This window comes from Balaenoptera physalus (genome assembly GCF_965194825.1).
Source record: "Balaenoptera physalus genome assembly, chromosome: 8".
Lineage (NCBI taxonomy): Eukaryota > Metazoa > Chordata > Mammalia > Artiodactyla > Balaenopteridae > Balaenoptera > Balaenoptera physalus.
The window spans coordinates 124,153,211-124,170,557 of NC_138887.1; the positions used below are offsets into that span (position 1 = coordinate 124,153,211).

Sequence of the window (17,347 nt, forward strand, 5' to 3'; positions counted from 1 at the left end):
TGTCTTCACGTAAGTATGAAGAGGAAGCAGCCCCAACCGTTATCACAGGAACTTCTTGAGCCGAGTTCTCCAAAAACTGAAATATCCCCCAAATGACAACGTGTTTTGACTGTTAATAGATTCATTTTTTCCAGTAGCATCTTTCCACCCGACGTGTGTTCTGCAGCTGGTCGCGAATCCATCCAGGACGAAGCCATCACCACCCCTGCTTCCTTCCGAACAGGCATGAGGACCGCGGCTCTGTCTTTAGACTCCTTTCTCATCCTCAGGAAAAGCACAAGCACCCGCTAAAGCAGGGGCTCCAGGCCACACTCCCTCTGCGGGGTGGGGGAACGTTCACTAGGCCATGGTGACCCCCGGCCCAGATGAGCCTCGTTCCTGGACGGCAGACATGGAGGGTGCATCCGACGGCCAGCGGGAGGACGGGCCTCTGTCACGCACTTCGCTTTGGAAACACACAGTCTATCCATTCAGCGAAATAAAGCAAGCTCGTCCCTTCCAGGTAACAACGCAGGATACATGACAGACGGAGCTGGAAAATTATTCAGTTTCTTTTCTGGAATCGCCCTGTTGGAGTCCGAGACCCTTGCCGAGTCCCCGGACCCCTGGCCGGTTCCCTCTGCTGCCCGTCTTCCCGCTTCAATCCTCGGGCGCCGCGTCCGCCAACCCGCCTGCTGAACTGGGAGGGGCAGGTGAGCTGACCCTGCAGGGTCCCCTGCCCGTCGCCGGTGACCCCCCCAGGTTCAGCCAGGCTTCATGGGCCCTCGACCTGGAACCTACCCGGGGCTGCGAGGCGACCACGCCAGAACTGCCTGGAGAGCTGAGACCAGGCCGCTCACCGCCTGCTGCCACGGGCAGGTCAGCGGGCCCCGCGGGCTCCCCGCGTCCCACCACGAGGCCACCGCCGCCCCGGCCCGTGTTTCTCATCTGTGTCACAAGGCACAGATCAGGAGGAACCCCGACATCGCTTTTACCTAAAAACTCCTCCGATTCTCTCACGTTACGCCTTGGAGGAGATGAGAGTCCCCGCAGGCTTCGGCTTCCACCAGCTTTTAACGGGCGTCCCACTCCCCGGCAGAAGAGCACGGTTGCCTAGCGGCTGCACTGAGCGAGCATTTCCCAGGCATCCTCCTCGGTCTCGCTGAAAAAGCACAGCCTTCTTTCCAGCTCCAGGGCTCACCAGTCCCTCTAGCATTTATTCCGGTCTCTCAATCACAACGAAAGCACACTGGGCGCAAACCCGGTTTCGGGCACCTACACGCACAGCTGCCTGCCCACACTCACGGGTCCAGGCGCTGCGTCCCAGGCGAGAACAGAGGGGGTGCCCACGGCAAGCAGGCCGCGCCGTCGGGGGAACCTGTGTGTGCGGCTGGCGTTGCAGCGAGGAGCCCCTCCCCCCCCCCCCCGGGCCAGCATCCTCCTCGCTCCGGGATTCCTCGTGCAGGTGCGGGCACCTGGGCCACTGGCCAAGCCCCTTGGGTGTCAGGAAGGCAGCGCTGGCCCCACAAGCCGCCATGAACTCGCTGAGCCCTTCTCACGGACCCAAAGGCCCCGCCCCGAGTTGAGTCGGGTGAGAGTCAAGCTGCCGGCCCCGCCCGGCCCCGTGGCTGTCCCTTGCATGGCCCCCTTCTCGCCTCCAGCCCACCTGGCACCCACGCTGGTCCTCAGAGCCCCCCGACCAGCACCCAGGTGAGGTGTCCCCTCCTCCGAAGGCCGGGCTCTGCAGATGCCCCTGTGGCCTGGGCCTCGCGCGGTGCTCCCGTCAGGGAGAAGCCTGGTCGGCCGTCCAGACGGCTGCACTCCATGGGCATCACAGCAGGGGTCACTCCGTTCTCCCAGGAGCGACGGCACCGCACTCTGCAGACGGACATGCCTGCCCCCTTCACCCGGAGGCTGGGCAGAGCTCACGGTCCGGGGTGGGTCTTGGCGTCCCGCTGTCCCGGTTCCCAGCCCTGGGCCCGCACCCGACAGGGTTTAAAGGCATCATTCTCTGAACGGGAGATGCTGGGATTTAAAATCACGTGTGTTACTTGAAATGAGCCCAGAGGAAGAATGGAAGCCGAGTGCTGAGGCCAGAGCTTGGATTAGACAGGACGCAGCTGGTGGTGCTAAGATCCAAGGGAGACAAACCGCTGAGCCAGGCCCATCACCTGCCGGACAGGCATGAGTCAGACACCCCAGCAAAGAGGAGCCGAGGCTGAGAAGGCCCCCGGGAGGGTGGCAGACACGGCCGATCTCAGGGCAGGAGGGGCCGCGCAGCGCACGCAAGAGGCCACGGACCCGGAGGCCACGGGGCAGGCGTCTCTGCGGGGCGTGGGGAGCAAAGCGTGTGCTTCCTCTAAAGGCGATCAAGCACATCCTCCCTGAAGGGAGACGCACACACGGGTTAGAAATACACTACTTAAGGATAAGCGACCGAGAAAATGAAGAGTGAAAAAAGGATTTTTCCGTCCTGCTCAATTTGACTAGATGACGTGGCCATGAAGACTGAATGTAACCACCAGTTTTCTCTGTGTGCTCTGAACGCAGGAAGTGTCTCCTGGGAACCACTGTTCACTCACGCCTGATGTCCACGCCCAAGTTCACTAATTAATGCCAGGAAAGAACCACCCGTATAAGGAAACCCACTGCATCCACCTTTCAGGACAAACACGGACCATGTCGGGTGGGGACAGACGTGTCATCAGCTACACGACATTAAGTTCTGTACCATGCTGTGCAGAATAGGCAAAGGAAATGCCCTTTGAACTCCATCACAGGGTCACGTCTCCCCTCGTTGGTAACAAGAGGGGCGCACAGCGCAGTGCCAGGAAGCCCCACGGCGAGAACCAAGGGCAAACGGTCCTGGGATCTGCAGGGGCGCCGACACGCGGGCGGAAGGCTGTGCGGTCTGCACGCGGCCCATCCCGCCGGCCCCGCCCACACTGCTGCAACAACGCTAGTAAGATTCCACGTCATCTTCTAAAACTGGAGCCACAAAACGTCCTTCTAAGTTCAAACTCTTCCTGAAAACACAGGGTCACGTCCACCCCCCACATGGACCCCGCGTTGGAGGAGGCTGCTTCTCCTGGTGGCAGCAAACACGCCCTCAAGGTGGCCGGGGTCGAGGTGCCACTACAGTTTGGTATTTCTGCCGCCAAATGCTCAGATCCTACGGTCACAGACTCTTCTCCGTAATCCTTTCCCTGTATAGCGTCAGGTACATCCATAACATCATGAAATTATTTAAAATACAAAAGAAATGAAGTTTTTAAACTATGCACGTATGTTATCCATTTTGCACAAGCAAGAAACACCCTGGCTGGCACAGCTACGCTGGTTCACGAAAATGTAATTCAGAAATTTAAGTATTTAGAGGGTTGTTGATACGACACTCAAACTGCATGTGCAATTTCCCCCTCGGTACCTGACGTGAACACATTTAAAATGACCAAGGAACCAGACTTCAAATAATCAACCTCATTTCCCACAGAAAGCAATAAAATAAATGAAATGCCATTGTCATGAATATATTGTCACAATTCTAAAAGATAAAAAGACTTCATTCCCTTTTATTCCATTCAGAGCATCCTTAAGTTCCAGCAAATCCAATTTTGAAAGTATCACTTCCCAGTACTGGGATGAATTGCCAATTATGGAACAATTGTTAATGCATTTCTGGGTAAAAAACTGATAACTGATTTGGTCTTAAATATATTCAATAATCTCTTATGCTGAGGGACGAGGACCATAAAACGGGTGCTGTGCAGGGAAAGAGAGCCCGTGGTCACACAGAGCAAAGCCATTAACACGGAATTCCCCTCCTTTTCAGCCCGCAGAGTGTTTAGAATGGAATCTGCTGACTTCCTTTCTCCGGGACCCACTAGGCTGCTCCGCTCAGCTGGACCCCGAGCTCCACCCCTTACAGTGAAATGAAGCCTGGGAGGCACGTGGGCTGGGGGCGTGCGCGTCAGCTCTCCACAGGCTTAGAGCTGCCAGGTTTCTGGGAAGTAGTACAACTCCGCAAGGAATTCTTCTTTAACCAAAAATTCTGTTCCCCAAATCATTCCTTTCAGCAAATCAGAGTTCCTAAGGGCACCAAAATATCCTACAAGGAAAAGCCAACAGCAACCAAAATAGAGAAGACCTATAGTTTGTTCCACCAAATAGGGTGTTACAGATATTTTTATGCCCTGTTTACCATCACTGGATAAAGAAACTTTAAGTTAATAGACGCCATAAGATGACACCTCAATTGACGAGAACTAAACGTCCAGATCTCTAAATCAGCCAAAATACCGTGCTGCACTGTACACTGGGGTGAAGACGTAAGTTTCATTAAAAACAGTTCATATATTTAGCCACATACAGGACCGGCTGAAACAGTCATTTTCTGCTGCGTCTGGGTTGGTGCATTCAGCCACGGCGCTTACAAACGACCATAAAGCACGAGAGTCCTTCCCACTGGGTTACTGGAAACCATCAGGCTCAGGTTCTGTTACGTTTCCTATATTTTTCTTACTGGGCGGAAAGACTGTACATTTTACACAAGCTTTCAGTAGCTGAAAACAAACGTGGGGTTCAGGGGAAAGCAGGCTTCGTACACACCCCACATTCTGCGCTTTGCGTTTTTCATTCAGTGACAACCAACCACACGCTGGGACCCCCCAGAAGATCTCAAAATGCGTGAGCGAGTGACGGGCTGGGCTCTAAGAGGGACACCGAGGTCAAGTACGGGGCCACTCAGCCCTTCGTCCCGTGCTCTCGTGCGCCAGGTGGACACGGTGCAGCCTGTGTGAGCTGCTGGGCTAGGACGGGACGGAAAGCCTCAAAGCACAAGGGCACCGTTTTGTCCACACGGGGTCACCGCAGAGGCCGGAGCCCCGCCCCTACACCGCCTTCTATCCGAGCGAGCAGTGCAGTCGCCGTTCCCCACCCCAGAGGCCAGCCACTCCCCTCCGGGCCCCACCCGATGAGCGTCGGGGTTCTGGGGAGACGGCTGTCCTCCGAGCTGCTGGCCCCCCTCCCCTGCCCGGGTGGGCACGTGCGCTTGCGCGGAAGCAGCCTCACCTGCCGCCTTCGCAGCGTCCGCCGCCGTCACGTTCTGGACGTTGGCGCGCACCCTGAAGGTCACCGCTGGTCCCGAGACCCTGGAAGAGAGCGTTTCACAGGCGTGAGAACCACTCAGCACACGGGCCCCTCCCCTGAACGCTACACGCACCCCAGGCGCTGCTCCTCCACACGCGACCTCCGCGGGGGTGGCTTTGCGGGGTCACTGTGACTCTGTTCCCAGATTCCAGGAATTCTATCCACAGGCTTCGCTTTTCTAACACACACACGGCAGGGCTCTTACAAAAAATTCAAATCAACCCCAATATCCAACAATAACAAGCAGATATTCTTGCAAGGGAAAATTAAATTGTTATGGAAACTGTTTTCAGTATTTTGTTCCCAAGGGAGCCGCAGGAACCAAAAGCAGAAAGGAAAGAGATGGGTATTTTTAAAATTCTCTTGAAAGGAACTGTTTAAAAAACTTATTGAAATCTTTAGAACTACTCAGTAAAAAAATAACTGGCAGGGGATTGCCAGACAGGAGTTGTCAAAATTTTTCAAAGCTTTTTAAATACTGTGTTGCACATGACTTTGGAAAGTACATCCCTCTTTTAACAACTGATTCGTCTGAAGGTGGGCAGGGAGGCCACCTTCGTCAGGACTGTCCCAGCTCCGCATCTCCTGGCCCGTCATCTCCTGGACAACCCCCAGGAGCTGGCGTCGAGGGAGCCGGAACGGCGCGGGTGGCTCGGGGGCGGCTGCGTGCGCTCAGCCCTTCCCGTCAGACGCGTGGTTTCCAGGGGCCCCTGGCCGTCAGGATGCCCCTGGCAAGGCAGCCGCTCTTCTTGGTGATCAGTGAGGTCCCCCACGAGAGGCTCTATGTTCAGTTCCACTGCCCCCCCCGGTCCAGGGGCTGGGCCTTCCTCGCTGATGCCGCGGAATCTTATCAGTATGCACAGATTCAACCGACAAATACCACCGCCGAGCACAAAGCCACGTGCCTGCCATCTGCTCAGCCTCCGTGCGCACGGGAGCGGTGCGTGCATCGTGTTTAATCCCTCCAGCAAAGCAGGCGCAGTCGCCTCCATGTACGACGAGGACCCTGAGGACCCAAGGGCTGTCCTCCCTTAAAGGGAGCCCAGCTGAGTCACAGGTGACGCCGCCCCGCACCTCCCCAGACGCTGCCAGGCCGCCCCTCACCTGCATGTTCTAACCTGGCCCTGCCGGGCCTCCCACCCACTCCACGCCGATTCCAGCATCTATGACAAGATCATTTCAAAGGCACTCCTAATAAGAGTGATGTAAGGAAAAGTGCACGAGAGTGAGACTCAAGTGAAAGGGACCGGGCTTGAGAAGAGTTACGTGGAAAGTACAGCGACACTCTCAGAAACGGCAGAAACGCCGCTAGCAGGAACGAAATCACCGAGTCAGGCGTGTGCCACCTGCCACCTCCTCTGCATCCACTTGTCCCCTCCCCTCCTTCCCAGCGCATCATCCAGAGGCCGGCCCGCTGCTCCAGGTCGTGGGAGCTCAGACCACGCCTCCACGAACCGCAGGGCTTCTTGGCATTCAGGGCCACCTCCACTCGTGACCCCTGGTCCCGCTCCGGCCCTGTCCCTCGGGCGGCCTCTGGCCCAGCTCCCTGGCCGGCCGGGCCCTCTTCAGAGGGAACTGCGGAGCCCCCAGAGGAAGCATGGCCGTCGTTCCAGCGCCTCTGCTGTCGGACGTTCCACCCAGGAGCCTGGGCCTCGCCGTGAGCGCAGCGAGCGCTCCTGAAGCAGCTCCTGCCATGGCGCCCACAGCTCTGGTGGCTCGTCCAGCCACGGGGCCTCCCGGTCACCTCCCTGTACAAGAAACGCCACCACGTCCTGCAGGAGTGCCACCCTCCCTCTCCACCCCCGCTGTCGCGGCCGAGCCGAGTCTTCCTGGGTCCCGCCCCCCCGCGTGTGGCACCCGGAGGACCTGTCCGACCCTCCGCCCACGTCACATGTAGTATCCTCCGTGGACTCCCCAGGCCCCAGGGTCTGAGGGGACGCAGCAAACCTCTCCCTTGTCCCTGCTGGATGCTCCCGGGGTGGACGAGGGGGCCTCCCTGGCCCCTGGAGACTTCCTGCCGCGGTGTCTTCCCTCCTCGCCGTGGGAATCGGGTTCCACTCCCTCTCAGTTCCAACCCCAGTTCCACAAATGCTCTGACAACCGCTGCTCTGTCACCTTCTAGCAAGTGCAGCGACTGCCCGATGTTTGTGCTTGAACTGAACGTTAATTATTTTACAGATCACTCGTGTGACGATGCTTCCCGCCAGCGCCTTACACGCGTGTGGACGATGGGGCTACGTCTGGGACTGAGTCACGACATCTGAGTGCAACTGCTTCCAAAACTAAGAGAAAGTCCTTCCTCACACGAGCAGTCTGCACCCACCATCAGAGAGCACTAACGACAGAGCCGCACGGCACGACTCTGGGTTCACGTGTGGTTTCTGGACGTTTCTAATCTAAACTGCGTCTGCAGAGCTCCAGGCACACGGGATCCCCCAAATCTAATCTTCCCTCAGGTGCCGACGGTTTTCTCTAAAGATCACACGGACGTCCCCGGTTTCCCAAAGACGGAGCACACAGGGGTTGTTCACCTGCCCCAACACTTGCAGGACCAGCGGGAGAGGCCGACGGGGCACCAGGGCCTTTCTTCCTTCCAGGACGCCACACACATGTCCCTGGGATGCACACATGTGACCCCAGGATGCACACCCGTGACCCTGGGACCGCCTAGCGTGGAAAGCACGCCCTGAATGGAGGGTCCGTGTTGCCGTCACCAGCTCCCTACCTGACACCTGGTCTGTGACGGCCCAGCCCCTGCACAGCCAAGCCCTGGCCCTGGCACCAGCGAGGGAAGGGTCACCCCACTGCACGGGGCATGTCCGACCCCTTATGGTCGAACACGACGTGAGCTCAGGTGCCCCCTCCCCAGCACCTGCTCTAATGAGCGGGGATGTGAAAGCCTCTGCAGAGTGTCCACTGCACAGCCACATCCTGTGTCACCACCTGTCACCCTGCTGAGCCTTTTAACCTCCGAGGCCTGGGTTTGCCCAGCTGTAAAACAGGGGCAATTCTGGCAAGTCACCAGGGAAACAAGACAGGAGGCAAATAAGTACAAACTCTGCCCCAGGAAACTGAAACACGTCTTCCAGAATCCTCCAAGCCTGCAGGGGTCCTCACATGGGGAGGGAGGTGTGGAGGGTCGGCGGTGGGCACGGGACGGGGGGGCCGCGTCCTCGCCGGGCTCTGGCAGGGTCCAGCTGACCTGGCCTGTGCACAGGACCTCGCGACCGTGTCAGGCTGTGAATTCCCGCTGCGTCTTCAGGAACCGCCCTTCGCCAGCGCAGTCGACCACACGGAAGGGAAATCACACCGCTTCTTGCCCCATGAGGGCTCACGAAGGGGGATCCGAAGGGGGACCCGGGATGCGGCTGGCGCCTGCGCTGCCCGAGCTGGTCTGCAGGCTCGGCCGAGGCCCCCAGCGGCTGGGAGTCCGCGAGGCCCTGCAGCGCCGCCCACCCGACTAAGCGCCCAGAGCAGCGGCATCAATCAGCACCGCCCGGGACAGCCACGATGAGATTATAAACCACAGCTGCGGTCGGCGTGCGTCTGCCGGCGTAATTACACCAGCGTGCTGATGCCGTTTTAATGGCTCCTAATGATGTAATAAGAAATAATGAAATTTGCTTGACAGCTACATAACCATTAACAAAACATATTAAGCATAACTAGTACTTCCATAAAGACGCAGACGGTCCTGGAAGTGCCGCTTTGTGGGGCAGACTCGTTTCCTCTCCTGCAACGATGACCAGCCCTGAGAGCGTCCGCGGCACGCAGAGCCCAGTGCTGGCCACACGGTCGCCCCCCCAGGCCCCCCCCCAGGTCAGTCCCTGCAGCTGGTGTGCGTCCTCACGTGCTGGGTCCTGGGGGCGACACACAGGACATGCATGTGCGGCATGGGACACAACACCCCCCCCACAGACCACGTACAGCATTAAATACCCAGAGGTGCGAGACAAGCGTTAACTGGGCAGGACGGGGGCTCCCACGAGGCTTGGGCACCAAGAAGCAGACTTGAGGGCAGACGGGGAACTCCAGGCCCAGGCGAGGCTGCGGGGAAAGGGCCGCTCAGGGGTTTAGTCACGCGAGAGCCCTGGACCAGACTCCCAAAGGCTGAAAGAGCGGGGTCCAGCATGGCCCCGGGGTAAGTCGGAAGCCCCCATTCCCCGAGCAGGAAAGAGACTGGCAGGTGATATCTACAAAAGAGCTGGTCTGGGAACCGGCCCAGCTTCTGAGCCTGGAAAGCCCCCCAGGACACCCCTGTGTCCCCAGAGTCTCCAAACCTGGAGGTAGCGTGTCTGGAGGGACAGAGCCGAGGAGTGAGGAGCAGACCCAGGTGAGGGGCCAGAGGGGGTGCCAGGCAGGTTAGGCAGCGTCTCCTGAAGCCTCCCAGGCCCGAGCCCTCCCACTGGAGCCCCCCAGGACTGACGCCACTTCCCACAGCTCCCTTTCCTCTCCAACCCTCCCTCAAACCCCCCCGTGGCAGCAGTCAGGGGGGCAGCCCTGGCCTCCATCCCATCTGGAAGGTTTCTAAGAAACAAGGGGCGGCAGGGGGGCAGCAGAGGGCACGTCTCCAGGAAACAGCCTGGGGCTGGGGCCTCTGCCTTCCGCCTGCTGCCTGGTCACCACGGAGGGTTTTGTTGAAGGAAGATAATGAAGGTTCAATCAACACAGCTCCGCGTGGGCCTGAGGAGCCCCACTCTAGAGCTGATTCGGGTGATACTTCTGAGCCGCGAGGACGGGCTCCTAGTGCCGCAGGCCACCTGATGCTCCTGGAAGCTCCTGCCTCAGGACCCCTCTGCCTGGTACGTGAGGCCTTGGAGTTCTCGCACGAGGTTCCTGCCTTTGATGAAGGAGGCGCCCACGCCCTCCCTCCCTCCCTCCCTCAGCCCTGGGCCACATTCAATGTCCCCTCTACAGAAGGAGGGGTGCAGTGTCACTGGGGTCCATCACTCATTCCGTCATGCGTGTGTGTAACACGCACCCACGCCGTGCGGTCAGCGTGCCAGGCGTGCTTTGCAGACATGCAGCAGGGACCACTGGACCTGAGCTGGGTCCTCAGTGGCCAAGCCCGTGGGGACCCAGTGGTGTGAGCGGCCCAGGGGAGTTGCCCACGGGAGCCAGACACGGGGCAGGAAGCTCCAGGGACCCCCTCCTCCTCTTTGAAGGGAACAGTCGGGACCTCCGGCTCAGGCCGTCTGTCCTGCTTACTGGGCCACACGGAGACCGTGACGGGGCCAAAGGGCCTGTGGAAGCGGCCACGGTCAGCAGGAACGGCTCCCCGCTGGGCTGCGTGAGGCCCTCCCACTCCAGGGCCTGAGTCTGATGACCAGACCCTCCTGGAGGTCCTGCACACAGGAGCGGTGCCGGACGCACAGCCAATCAATGCGATTTGACACAGGACAGCTGTAAAGGACCCTTGACGTTACAGGTGGGAATACAAGTGGCTTCGGGGGCCCGCGTGCGGCTTAACGGAACACAGAAATGGACCCTCTACCAGCGGGTGACTCGTCTCACACCCGCCCCTCCCACCGCCCCTCCTTCTCCGAGGCCACGGCCCGTCACTGGAGACCTCAGCGGCCCCACGGCACCTGGGCTCCGCTTGGGTCCCCTGTAGTTCGTTCTCCGTGCGGCTGGAAAGACACTTTCCTGGAGAACATCCGCGGTGGCTCCAGCACTGGGACCAAGGCCGCCTGGGCTCCGGGCCGGGCTCCCACGGCCGCATGACCCTCCCATGTAGACGCCCCCCCCCGTGGGTGGGGTCTCCTGCCCCAGGTTCCTCCCTCTTGGCCTCATCCCTCTGTTCGCGGGGACGGGACGGAAGGCGCCTGACCTTCTCCGGCTCTGTCTACGTGTCCACCTCTGCTGGAAGCTCAGCTCCCCAGAGCAGGACCCCCGCCTGCTCTCCACTCCACCCGGGCACTCAGCGCTCGGTAAACACTTGTGTAGCCATAACTGTCCCCGTGGACCGCCACGTGCGCAGAGTTGCCAGAAGAGTCTCGTTAGCTGGGGCACCATCCCCGGGGCCCCGGCTCGCCTGCAGGGGCCAGGCCGTCCTGATGGTCTAGAGCCTCCCAGGTGGTTCCTGGTGCAGCGGGGAGACCTGAAGCCTGGGGCGGGGTTCTTTCAGGGGATTATAGTCCTTCTGAGGACGCTCGGGTTTCAGCTGCGCTTACAGAACCAACCTGAACCCCACTGGACCCTTCCTTCCTCTTCTTCCCTCACCAGTTTCTCTGTGACACAATTAGCAAACCCCACAAGCTCACGGTGGACCCACCAGACGGAGAAGACGCCCAGGGCCCCGCCCACACTCACGCGATGTCCGAGAAGACACCCGCCGGCATGTCCAGGAGACGCGCCACGTCCTCCAGCACCTCCGTCCCCTTCTCTGGGCTCAGCGGGCTGCGGGGAGAGCACAGGGTTACGCGGTGGGCTTGTCACACCCGAGGAGCAGGGACCCCCGCAGCTCGCCCTCCCACCCTGCTCGGAGAACTGCCCTGGCTGTGCCCCTGTCACATCAGGGCTGGGCTGCAGGCACCGGGGGGGCAGAGGCCTCCCCAGCCGTGATGAATCACCTGCATTTTCCAGCAACAGACCACGAGTACAATGCGAATGGGGTTGTTAGGGGAGCGTGATGGGCCCAGGAACTGGCAAGTGGTTCATCTCAGCCGGGGGGCGGGGGACAGGGATGGAGATGGAGGTGGGTGGAGGAGCGGAGGCCGGGAATCCAAGTTCAGGAGGGGCGTCAAACGTACGGAGTAAACGCATGTCTTTAAATGGATCCGGATTCACTTCTAAAATGAGTTATGCGCCAGTGAGGATACTGAAAAGTCACACTTTTAAGGATGGCAGGGCAGCCCAGCAGCAGCAACTCCCCAAAGGAGCTCACGTGCTGCAGCATGGAGCCTCGGACCCCCAGCGAGGCCAGCGCCCCCAGGGCGGCACCTCCAGCAGCGCGTGTGACTCAGGTCCCTGAGCCCAGCCTGTCTCGCACCCCAGGCGCTGCCCGTGATAGCCCGTCAGAGCCCTTCGGAGGAGAACTCGCCTGCGGTTACGTGAGCACTGTCGACAGCCAGGGTTTTCGTGCCAGCCTATCATTCATTCATTCATTCAGCACATGTGCAAGAAAGCCACGGGGTGCCGGGTGCTGCCCGGGAAATTCAGCAACAAACACTGAGCTGCTTCTTGGGGTTTATATCCAAGTGGGGACACAAGCAGCAAAGTCACCAACAAGAGAAAGGGATTGTGTCGTTGGGGGTTGAACTGTGTCACCGAAAATGCACACCTTCACGTCCTAAACCCGGAACCTCAGAATGTGGCCTCACGCGGAAACAGGGTCTGTGAGGTCATCAGGCGGTTCCGCATCCACCAGCACTGGGGTCCCCATGGCAAGAGGAGGTCGGGACACAGACACGCCCGGGGGACGACCGCGAGGACCCAGGTGCCAAGCCCCCTCGCCCCCCGCAGAGGGTGGCAGGAGCCCCGGCCGCACCCCGTGAGTGGAGGGCGGTGAACATGCGGGAGGTGCCCGATGGGCTGTCCCAGGACCGCGTGACTCTAAGAGCCAGTGGGGGCACAGGGCACGAGAAGGAACCAAGGGGGCTCCCAGAGGCGGGGGCCGTGGAGGTGGGTGCCGGGCAGGCCCTGCAGCCTGCTGAGATGGTTCAGGTGTGCGGGCAGCAGCGACTAGCAGGTGAGCGAGACCAGGGGCGAGGGGGACGCCTCGGGAAGGGCAGAGGCCGAATCCCCGCGCAGACACGTCGACACGGGCTGTGAGGTCGGCTGGCGTCGGGGGAGGATTCCAGACGTCTCTGCGCCCCGAGGAGAGGCAGAGAAGCAGGCGCAGCGACGGGACTGGGGGCGACTGCTCTGAGATTCCCAGGCTGACCGCCACGTCCCTCGGAAGACGCTGTCACCCAGTGGAGGAACCACTCGGGGGGCTGCCATCAGCCAGTCCCACCGCGAGCTGGCGGCAGGTCTGGGCTGGGAGCCACGCCGCCCACGGCGGCGCCTCACGCTACACCCACCTCTTCTCTGGGGGGAGACGGGGCCGCCAGCCCAGCGAAGGAGCTGGAATGTGATTTTTGGGTGGGGACACCGGTTGCTGCCGATGGCGCCACTTTTACTGACTGTGCCAGGCCCGCTCGCCACACCCCTGCTGGGGACTCCAAACCCTCTCTCCAGCCTCCAAGCCGTTCTTCGTAAGGTGAGGAAGGTGAGGTCGGCCCCGGTCTGCAACTGAGGGGCTGCGCCCCACCATCCTGCTTCCTGAGTGAGTAGCCCTCAGGGCTGGGGACCCTCCCATCAAGGGTGGACGCGTCCCCCACACCTCCCAAACACGCTCTCCAGAGGCTTTCACGTTATGAGGTTTTAAAATAAGAATGTTTTTAAAGAGGCGTGTGTGCATGTGGTGCAGACACGGGCCCTTTTACCCCGTCCCCTCACTCACGGAATCCCAGGCACACCTCTCAGAGCTGGCATCTCAGCCCCGCCAGGAGGTCAGCTGCCAACCGGGAAAGGAGTCCACTCGGAACCCTCCCTGCCAGGAGCTGCAGGTCAGGTCCGTCTGTTCCTCAGCCAGCCTGGTGCTCGAGCGCGTCTGCATCTACATGAAGCCTGCTGGGACCCCAAGCTCCGCGTGGGGACAGGCCTGGCTTCACGGCAGCCCCGTGGGCACCTGCGCCCTGCTGCTGGGGACGGGTCTCGAGGGAGCCAGCCAGTGCTGACCACAGCGCCAGCTCAGTGTGCAGGAGAAATCCCGCCACATCAGAGGGGGGATGAGTCCCACAGCCCGGCGTCAGGAAGACAGGGCCCTGTCCCCCCTTCCCTAGCTCCTGGCCACCAAGCAGGCCCCACCAGCTCTCACCCCTAAGGCCGCGAGGCTCCCTCCTTTCCCTGAACCTCCCTCTGCATGTTGACTCAAAACCACCCAGCACGCCACTTATTTTCAAAGGTCTCTGAGGATTTCTCGTGTTTCGGTACTGTCTCTGTGCACAAGCTGCAGGCTTGCTGAGGGTGTGACCAGCTCTTATCTTGTTTTTTCTCTCCAAAGCCTATGCCCCTGCCAGACACAAACCAACTTCCCAACCAGGTTGCTACGAGATTCCACGAACCCCGTTTCCTAGCTTGTCTTCAACGAGGGGTAACGTAAGGAGATGCGGAGCCCGGCGCGTCCGTCGTGGATGTCAGGCCCACCGTGAGCCTCCTGGCCCTACCTTCTTCCACCCTCACAGCCCAGAAACTGAACACTTTCCTCCATCACAAGATTATCTAAAACCGCCTTGAAGATAATGATGAAGTTCGCCAGCCCAGAATGTTTTCAGAGGCCGGCTCGCTCTCCAAGGAGACGCCTCGACGACCAGAGCCGTGCGGTGACCCCGTCAGCCCCTCCCATCTCGCTGTCACGGCTCCCGGCAGGCAGGGCAAATGGCTCAGGACAACAGCGGCTCCGTTCTTGTGCAAGTCGGACACACGAGAGGGTGCTGATTGCACTCAAAACGAGCACGCAGTTATTTCTGTTTTATTTTTAAACTATGTGGCCATCTAGCTGTCACTTCATGGTCTGAACTTCCTTAGAAAGCAGCTGGAGTTCATTTCAAAAGTCAATGGACGGTTACAGCATGTGCAATTTCATGGGCCCGCCTGTGACAGCTGCCACCCTGATTACCTGGACATCCAGCACCGCCTGGAAGAGAGCGATGGGGGCGCTTTTAGCAGCCCGAGGTCAGAGCCAGCAGCGGCCGTGGGGTCCTCTGCCCGCCTGGTCGTCAGCGGCAGGAAGGATTTCCCGTCGACAGCTGGGCCGGGCCTCCTCACTAAGGCACTTCCTTTCTGAAGCCACACGTTCCTGCTGTTTAACCGAGTTAAACAAGGCTGCTGCTGGGAGCCACTAAGTCAGCCAAACAGGGGCAATGGACTGCGTCCGCATCCTGACCTCGATGGAAGCCCGCTGAGGGGCGACCGCGCCCCACGCTCAGGAGAGCCTGATGGCCACACGCACAGCCCCACGATGGCCGCGGTGTCCTCAGTCACTGCTGGACCAGAGGAAGGGACCAAAATGAGGAGGTGATGAAGGAGCTTCGGAGGCCACCCCGAAAATAAAGACTAGTGAAAACGGCATAAGAGTCAGAAAGATTAGGACCCGTGCAAACTTCTGGAAGGTGTCCCTACGCCCTCGGCCGTGCGTGACTCCATGGAAATTATCTCATTCACTGCTCACAACAGACCTGGGAGGAAGGCCCCGTACTAACCTCACTTGAGAGAGGTGGAAACTGAGACTCGGGAAATTAAATCCCTTGCCCGAGAGCGTGCTAGTAAATCCCCAAAGAAAGATGGAAACGGAAAATGTCAAGTTAACGCTGGGATGTCGGCTTCCCGACTGTGGGGTGAGCCCCCCGACTGCTGCACCTCTGCTTGGATTTTAGCCCAACCAGACTGAAGAGCGTCTGCACCCATAACCTCTCCAGGTCTTATCTTTCCAAGTGCTATCGTCTCTTACTTACGAGACACGTGAAAGCAAGCTGAGAACGGGACGCGGCGACGGGGCTGGATGCTCTCGCCAGCCTCACGTTCACGCCTGGGACTCTGCGTCCGAGAGCCGGCTGGGCTTCTGCTGCTTCACTTTCTCACTGTGAACGTTTATTTATTTGAAAATTCATCAAAGGCTGGGAACCAAATGAGTGATGGATCACAAAATGAAAACGAGTCAACCTTGATAGAAATCTTTTTGATGAGATGATACTTGAAATCAATCAATAAAATGAGATTTTCACGGGATTCACCAATTATTCTAGTTATCCGTACCCATCATTATAACAAATAACGATGTTTACTTTTTTAAATAATCCTGTAAGGTAGTTAAAGTTTTTGCTAACCCACAGGAATTCTCCCCGGTGCAGAGAAGTAACGCTTCTGACGAGGACGATGCTGCAGGCACCACAGTGATTCAAGGTCCCAACTCCAGCCTCGCACCACCGTTTTCCCGCAGGAGTCGAATGAAGGCCCCGTTTTGCAGAGCGTGAGTGAGTGAGCCTACAACAATCTGGGCAGACACACTGACTGAGCTCCCGTGAGGGCGGAGCCCCCCGGCATGGCAGAGCACAGGCAAATTCACCTCGAGCCTCTGACAACCCTGAATTACTCTTATTAAAAACTGCTAACAACCATCCACTCTTCACAGGTAAATCATAAATAGATAAAAAACTGTTGTCTGCTAACAACTTGGCATTTTTTAACATCAAGATGAGACTGTGCTTCTCAACATAAATATATTCAAAATTTTAACAAATATGTTCTCCATAATATATTTGAATAAATGTATTCTCCAAAACAATTTTATTCTCCAGGAAAAAAAAAAATTTGCCAACCGCTTAATACAAATCTAAGTATACAATGTCTTAGAGTGTCACCTTTATAAAAAGTGCATTGACACCAAAAACATAAAAATGTAAAGCTTTTGTATGCATTCAAAGTTAAGTTGCTATCCACTCAGAAGAGACTTGTAAATATGTTTTATGTAAGCCTCATGGTAACCACAAAGCAAAAGTCAATAGTAGCACAATCTAAGAGAAAAGGCTTTCAGCTTTTCACCGTTGAGTATGATGTTACCTGTGGGTTTGTCATACACGGCCTTTTTACGTTGAGGTATGTTCCCGCTATGCCCGCTTTGTTGAGAGTTTTCATCATAAAAGGAAGTTGAATTTTGTCAAAGGCTTTTCCTACATCTCTTGAGATGGTCATTCTCGCCTGCTTCCAAGACACTCCATGCGACCCAGACACGCCGTGTGTCCCATGTGGCGGAGCGCGGATCAGGGTCCAGGAGGAGTGAGGGGAAGGAGGGAACATCTCCCCCGGGAGCCCCTCTCCTGACTCTCCTCCCCGCCCCTCCTGCGGCCCTAACCTCCAGCGGCACCCACACGTGGGGATCCTCCACCGAGCCTCCTCGGGACACACGGCCGCCGCCAGCGCAGCCCCGCAGCGAGAAGCAGCGGGTGGCCCTCTGCTGGCTCCCCCGTCCCACGCCCGGGCCCCGGAGGCTGACCCCAGACCTCACCAGGGCAGACTCCTCACCCCAGCAGTCGAGGTGCAACTGCCGAACTCAGATTTCAGTCCAGCCCAGGTCGCAGCACAGACGCTGCCCGTGGCACAGAGAGCGAGGTGGGCACGGTGCTGATGGCCAGCATGCCCACTGGCCGGTCCCCTCCGTCCACTGCAGGTCCCCTTA

The 17,347-nt window shown here is 58.7% G+C and overlaps 1 protein-coding gene across 2 annotated transcripts in view; it reads right to left on the reverse strand.

Annotated features, from left to right (window-relative positions):
- The window catches only part of PTPRN2 (protein tyrosine phosphatase receptor type N2), a 707,285-nt gene that overhangs the window by 403,746 nt on the left and 286,192 nt on the right, over nt 1–17,347 (reverse strand). For both annotated transcript variants that reach the window (XM_082472631.1, XM_082472630.1), the window contains 2 exons: nt 11,440–11,526; nt 5,050–5,129 (listed from right to left, as the gene is read on the reverse strand). In XM_082472631.1, the coding sequence (XP_082328757.1) occupies nt 5,050–5,129; nt 11,440–11,526 (167 nt within the window). The remainder of the gene's footprint in view (nt 1–5,049; nt 5,130–11,439; nt 11,527–17,347) is intronic.